This window comes from Nyctibius grandis, chromosome 26 (assembly GCF_013368605.1).
Source record: "Nyctibius grandis isolate bNycGra1 chromosome 26, bNycGra1.pri, whole genome shotgun sequence".
NCBI lineage: Eukaryota > Metazoa > Chordata > Aves > Nyctibiiformes > Nyctibiidae > Nyctibius > Nyctibius grandis.
Window position 1 is genome coordinate 6,499,159 of NC_090683.1, and position 6,841 is coordinate 6,505,999.

The 6,841-nt window shown below is 52.2% G+C and overlaps 1 protein-coding gene across 1 annotated transcript; it reads right to left on the reverse strand.

The window, feature by feature from the left end:
• Window positions 1–3,232: 3,232 nt before the first annotated feature.
• Window positions 3,233–6,630, reverse strand: CCR7 (C-C motif chemokine receptor 7). The gene is made up of 3 exons (XM_068418776.1): window positions 6,543–6,630; window positions 6,333–6,382; window positions 3,233–4,734 (listed from the first exon to the last, which is right to left on the reverse strand). The coding sequence occupies exon 3, from the start codon at window positions 4,672–4,674 to the stop codon at window positions 3,670–3,672; it is 1,005 nt and encodes a 334-aa protein (XP_068274877.1). The 5' UTR covers window positions 4,675–4,734; window positions 6,333–6,382; window positions 6,543–6,630; the 3' UTR covers window positions 3,233–3,669.
• Window positions 6,631–6,841: the final 211 nt, after the last annotated feature.

Below are 6,841 nucleotides of genomic sequence, written 5' to 3' on the forward strand. Positions count from 1 at the left end.
TGCCCCTAACTCCAGTTTACCTCCTGCCCAGCCCAGATCCGTGTGGCACTGAGGGCTTTTAAACCATAACTTAAAAATACCCCCTGGCACACGTGCACGGATGAAGAGCTGGCAGGGAAGGAGAGGCGCAGGGAACTGTGTGACAGCTCTCTGCAAAGCCCCACTGCTGTCCCAGGTTTCGCGTGCTCTCGGTCAGAGCTCCGTCGCTGCAGCTCTCGCACAGCCGAGCTCCCTGCGCTCGGGGCGGTTGAGGTGTCTGACCTAGTTGCGGTAAGCGAGACCTACTGTTTATTTAGGGAGCCTTGGGTTTAGCCTGTTCGTATCTGGAGTTGTGCTGTGGTCTGGAGATGCTCCTTATCGCTGCGTGAACCTCTGGGCCGGATGCTGAAACCAGCCTAATACTTTCTCTCTAGGGAGAAACCATGAGAGACACACGTTGTTTAGTGAAAGCAGAAACAGTGCTTAGGTTTGGCACTCGAACGTTAACCTTTGTGTCTTCAGGTTTTCTTTGAGGTTCCTTTCTCTTTGATGCCATGGTTGCAATTATAAGACACTGTAAAGGATATTGATCATCCCTGTGTGCCTTGAGGCACAAATTACCTGGGGAGGTCAGGAGGAAACGTTCTGTGCCCGTTAACCGTGCCCCATGGCCTGTTTGAGTCGCAGAGCTGGGTTTGGTAGCCAGCTCATCTCAGCCGGCACAGCAGGCACTGCTCCTGCCTGGTACGGAGGTGTTACAGCCCCGAGCTGGGGTCTCTGCCTCTGCCTGGGAGCAATTCACACAGAAATATGGTATTTCATTACTGACTTTTTAAATTTAAAAGTGAACAATAAAATGTTACAACATAAAGGCTTTTCACATACACATTGATAAGTAGCCATCAGGTCTATCCAGTAGTGGAGCAGTGTTAGAGCAGTTGGGTTAATAGTTAAAGACTACTTAATCTGTTAATGAGTTGTTTACTGGATAATTCATCAACAGATGAAGTAAACCAACTTTTTTCCTAATTAGTTTATTTTACACGCTTTTGTTCCTGCAGGGCAGTACTGATATGAAGCTACATTGGCGAGCAAACAGCTCTTGACAGGACCAGAAGGATACGATACGAACTGTTGTGATACAAGACGCATCCTATGGAGGAAATACAATGGAAAAACAAAGGTATTTTTTTTAATTGTTATAATTTATTTTCCACAAATAGCAAAATACAGTCAGTTTTCAGACTTCAGCAGGGAATCTCAAGTTAGGATCTTAGGCTGATGTTAACACGATTCATCTAAATAAGTGGCAAATTTGCTCTGTCCATTGAATTTATAAAAAAAAAAGCCACACACTCTGAAGTGACCGCTGTCGTGTTGAGGAGGCACCAGGCGCAGCTGTCCCGGGTGATGCTTTTAGTATCTCAGTTGTGCAGAAGCAGCTGCCTGGTTTCCTATTTAGGATCCATCTAGTTAATAAAGACCTGAAGACTTCCCAGTCCGTAGGAGGGGACTGGCTTTTCTCAAACAGGAGACAGGCACAATGGTGTGTTTTGGTGAAGCGGTTTTCCTTGCTGGAGTAAGTTAGGTGAATGTATTTTGCATAAGAAGTTTTAGTTAAAGCAGTGTGTTTTCAGGGTACATTCACGTACATATTTAACTTTTTCTGTGTAAAGCAGCTTTGCATATATGAATATACATTAAGAATAGATTGTGACTGATGAAGAAAACTGAAAAGACCCCGTGTTAGGGGTGTTCCTTGCTTTGGCAAAGTTCTCGTTAGCTGAGTGTCGTGCCTGAGTAGGGGCTATAGGAGCAAACCGAGAACAAATGACTATTGAGTGTCAGTCGTAACCCCCCATTTCACATGACAGGAGCAGCACTTCTGTACATGTTACATGGGCGTTATAAAAGAAAATGCATTAAACAGTTGGATGGATTTGTACTTCAGCATAGACAGGTGATGCGGAGCAGAACGCGCGTTCCTCCTGAATCCCAGGTCCTGGCATAATCCCATACCCCGGAGCCAAATGGTTTATGGAGAAGAATTTATTTAATTACGATGGCAGACAGATGTATAACTGGCAACACTGCCTCAAAACCAGCTAATTGAATTCTTTTCTTGGAAGGTTGATTTTAGTTCTCGTGTCTCTAAAGCAATGTTTTTCGACCTGTGATCCAGAGAGTTCCCTGTATCACTCCTGATGGATCCATGGGTGGTATTGACAAAAGTATAAGTGTGGTTTTAGTCAGTGTGTTTTGCTCTGTGTGGCTGCTGGAACGTGCCTTACAGTTCCCCTGGAGCTGCTTGGCTGCTGCTCCGAGGGCGCGGGGCCGGCCCCTGCTCAGTCACCCTGCTCCTGCCCAGCACCGGGGCCGTTCCTGGCCAAGCCCTTCACCGCTGCGCCTGGCTCCAGGGGAGCCGTGCGCTGTGGGTCAGAGCGTGCAGGCCCATGACAGATGCACAAACAATTGCAGCAGCTCCTCCCCGGCTGCCACTCAGATGCCCCACGACAGCAGTTCCCGGGGTGCTCGTCTGTCGTAGGAATCTTCGCTCTTCCAGTAAACGCACCGACTGGCGTTACCTTCTGGGCTGCTTGTCAAGGCCTTATTTTCCATGACAATAATCTGTTGCTCAGCTGTCGTGTTCCTTTCAAGTACGCGACCCTGGCAGTGATCCTCCACACGTGACTGTCCTTTGCATTTAAATCAAACCCCAGCGAATGGCATCTCTGGTAGCACTGACAGCACGGATGCAAAACACGTTTTCAGTAGCTTATAAGTGAAGCACATATCTGACTTAGAAGCCAGCTGCTAAAGTCCTTCTAGAGGACATGTTGCTTGGGAAGGGAGAGGAAAACCCAGAGTCTTGTTTCTCTCGTGAGGTCGGCAAGCAGTGGCACAGACGGGGGTGTGTGAAATCAGCAGGCTGTGCCCGCAGCAGCCGATAAAGCGAGGATGCACCTTCTTTGTAGGTGAAACACCAGAGATGGGCAGAAAAGTGGAATTTGTACTTCCCCTGACTAACGTATGAGTTGCCACAATAATATACAAAGTTATTGAAATTATGTACACGATATGTCTGGGTTTAGTATTAGTTATGGAAATGCCTTACTTTTGGTGGGGGAAGGCAGAGCAGAGTTGCACCCTAGGATGCTTCCAGCTTACACTGCGTGTTGGGTTAAGCTTGGAGCCCGAGGCTGCGGGTGCTGTCTGGAAGGCTGAGTGAGTGCAGCGGGGATCCTGCAATAGCTGCTCTTGTTAAAAGCAACCGTCAAAGCAAGGGTGATGCTCTTGGAAGTTCAGCTCTAAACCAAGCAATTCTGTTGCACAAATGTTTGTTCCTCTTGGTATTTGTCGCTTTTAGGGAAAATGTTCTATTTTGAGCATTTCTTGTTTTGACTAGGAAAGGCTAAAATAAAGGTGAAATGGTGTGATAAGTTCTAGACTCACCGGCCTCCCTCTCCCTGGATTTGCTGTTAGTCACAGCTTTATTGAAGTCTCTCTGTCCGCAGGAGTATTGGCTAGTGGTGCTCGGGGCCTGAAACACGGGGAGGCTCCTGGGTGTCCCTCTTACGGCTGCCCTTCCTGCAGGAGGGGCAGGTCTCGCTCTACCAGTGAGTCAGAATAGATGAAGTGTACGAAACTGCTCCAGCCTTCAGCTTGGTCAGAGCCTGCTGGGAGCTTGGCTCATGGGGAGAAGGTGGTGGTTGTCTCTGTCTCCATGGCAAAGGAGAACCTCTTGCTCTCGCGGCAGGTAGACAGCTGCCAGAGGCGCTCCTGGCTCAGGCAGCCCAGCTCCTTCAGAAGCTTGAAGAGGTCGTTGCGGAATTTGACGCCGATGAAGGCGTAGAGGAAGGGATTGAGGCAGCATCGGAAGCAGGCCAGAGTGTAGGTCACGTCATCCGCCACGTCAAGCTTCTTGCTCTCCTCACATGAGCTGGTGTGGTTGAAGGCCGAGATGGTCTTGGCCAACATGACACCGTTGTAGGGCAGCTGGAAGACAACGAAGACAATTACCACGGCGATGATGACCTTGATGGCTTTATTCTTCTCAAAGTTGCGGGCCTGGAGTAACGTTTTGATGATGATGAGGTAGCAGACAGACATGACCAGTAGGGGAACTAAGAAGCCAAAAACCATTTGGGACACTTTGATGCCAGTGTTGAAGGTCTGCAAGTCATTAGCGATGATGGAACAACGAGGATGGTTGTCAAAGTTATTTACACCACTGTGAACCAGCTCAGGGATTGAGAGGATGAAGGCCAGGAGCCAAATGAGGACGCATGTGACCTTGCTAATGAATATCATCCGGGGACGGAAGCGGTGGGCCGAGGCAGCCTGAACGATGGCGAAGTACCTGTCGATGCTGATGGAGAGGAGGAGCAGCATCCCGCTGAAGAAACTCATTTTGCAGATGCAGTAGACGGCTTTGCAGGCAAACTCCCCAAAAAGCCAGTGCATGGCTGCGCTCGTGGCCCAGAAGGGGAGGGTCAGCAGGAAGAGGATGTCTGCCAGAGCCAGGTTCAGCAAATAGATGTCCGTCATGGTCTTGAGCCTCTTGAAGTAGATGTAGGTGAGCATCACCAGCCCATTCCCCAGCAGCCCCGTGAAGCAGATGAGGGTGTACATGGCCGGGAGGAAGGCGGCGCGGAAGTTACGGACTTCCTCCTTCTCGCACAGGATCTCGAACATGGTGTAGTCGATGGTGGTGTTGGAGTCGTAGTCATCGGTGACGTTGTTCCCGGCACAGAACTAGAACAGGGAAGAAAAGAAGAGTGTGTTGGGACGGGTACTGTGCCCTGCGCGGCCGTGTCGGGAAGGGCCGGCCTGTGGAGCAGGCAGGACTGCCCAGCCACGGCCCGCGGAGGAGTCCCAGGGAGTTCCCAAGCGTTGGCTCATGCCAAGGTCATGAACAGAGTTGGCAAGGCCTCGTGGCTGAAAACGTTTCCCACAAGTATGTGGGGTTTAGGGTTTTTCTGAGGCTCAGAGTGGGAATTCCATGAGAAATGTTTTGTGCTCAGCCAAGGTAACACCTGCAAGCCCTCAGACGTGTGGCTGCTTTCCAGAATGTTTCCGGACCCACACGCAGCTCTGGGCAGAGGCAGCTGTTGGGTAACGTGGGAAAAATAATACATCCTGCAGCGTCCTTCCCTCAGCAGGGACATTTCCTGACCCTGCTCATTGGGCGTTTCTCACTTCAGTCTTCCCTCCCTTCTCCCACCTGAGCTATTCCTGTCGCTCACGTCCCCTCTCGCTGTGACGGTGCTAGAAGGGGCTGCAGGGGTGTGTTTGTAATGGGCAGCAGCCTGGCACGGCCCACGCCAGCGTCCCCCCGACCTCCCACCGCCCTGTCCCCGTGCGAGGGCTGAGCCTGGGAGCAAAGGGCTCTGGGGGGACAGAGCCGGAGCCTCCGGGGCTCTTCCTCTGCCGAATTCCCAGGGGTGTCAACGAGAGCGGGAGGAGACGCCGCGAGGGGAGCAGGAAGCTGGTACCGCGCTGGCGCGGACACGTTGCCGGCGTCTCATTCAGGCCCCTGCCCCTGATTTCAGGTCTGATTATTCGTGTTTCATCTTCCTACACTGCCGTAACCTGCAGGGCAGAGTGAGCTTGTGGTATCTGTGCCCTGCTTTTGTGTGACTTATTAGTCTCCAGCACCTTCTCTCCGTTGCGCAGAGATGAAAGGTTTCCCCTGGATACCTCTGCCTGTTATCACCGAGCATCTTCGCGCGCTCTCCGTCTCGGGCAGCCTTGGCTCTCACCGCATCCTGCCTGCGCTCCGGAGGCACGCCGCCAGCAGTGAAAGGGAAAAGAAACGGGCTGCAAAGCTCTCCCTGCTCTGCCGAGGCTCTCGGAGAGCCAGAGCCAGGGGCCGTGGCGTGGCGGAGGCTGCGGTGGCTGTGGCAGTGCCAGCGCCGGGGCCAGGCCCGTGGTTCAGGAGCAGGTCTGGGCACAGCAAGATGCTGAACTCGTCCTCCCGGGGCAGCTCTTCAGCACCGACCCTGGTTAAAGCCCAGCTCTTCGCCCGGGTGTTGGTGAGGAGCCAGCTCGCTGCTCTGCCAGCGCTCGGCGTAGGATGCTCTTGGCTTTCCCGAAAATGCTCGTTGTGGTGCTAGAAGGGGACCTGGCTCTGACAGCCCAGGCTGTCTTAAAATCGCAGCACATGTCCTTGTTCCTGTTCTCTTTGTCTCTCCCCTGGATTCCAGCACCTCCCCGGGGCTGGGTCCGTGCCGCCAGCAGCCGTGGCCCCGCACAGCTCTGCGGGGCTGCTTTTTGCCTGTCAAAGCTGGTGAGATCTCTCTTTGCCCGCAACACAAACGCAGCTGGATTTAACAATGGTTTTAACATCTTACCTGCACAATCAGAGGAAGGCTGAAAACAAGGGCGGCCTTGAGCTGCTTTCCTGTAGAAGAAGGAGACACGGCGTTAGTGGGAGCAGTTGAGGGGGGTTTCCACGCGGTGCTCGCTTTGAGAAAGCAGCAGTCGCGTACTTGACCGTGGCATTCACAACCCTGCCGAGCTCCCCAGAGCTGCATAAAACAAAACCCCATGAAGATGCTCACAGCATAACCCAGGGTCACGTAACAAATTACTGTCAGAGCACAGATTGAGTCCCGGAGTCTGGCCCCTCCGCTTCCATCTGCAAAGGCTGATAGCTGAGGACAGTTCACTCGTGCACAGTGTCCCCATTTTTATTTTATACCTTATTTTTTTTCCCTACAGTCAGCAGCCCATCTCCTGTGCCTTGCTGGGAGCTGTGGGGGTGTAGCCCATGTAAAACCAGCCAGCTGTGAGCGCAGTAAATCTGGCCCAGCTGTTCCCTGGAGTGCTCTGCTCCCCCCAGGGTATCTGTGCAATTTAT

What these genes read in the sequence shown, in the direction of transcription:
- CCR7 (XM_068418776.1), bottom strand. Translation starts at nt 4,674, where the DNA reads ATGTTCGAGATCCTGTGCGAGAAGGAGGAAGTCCGTAACTTCCGCGCC.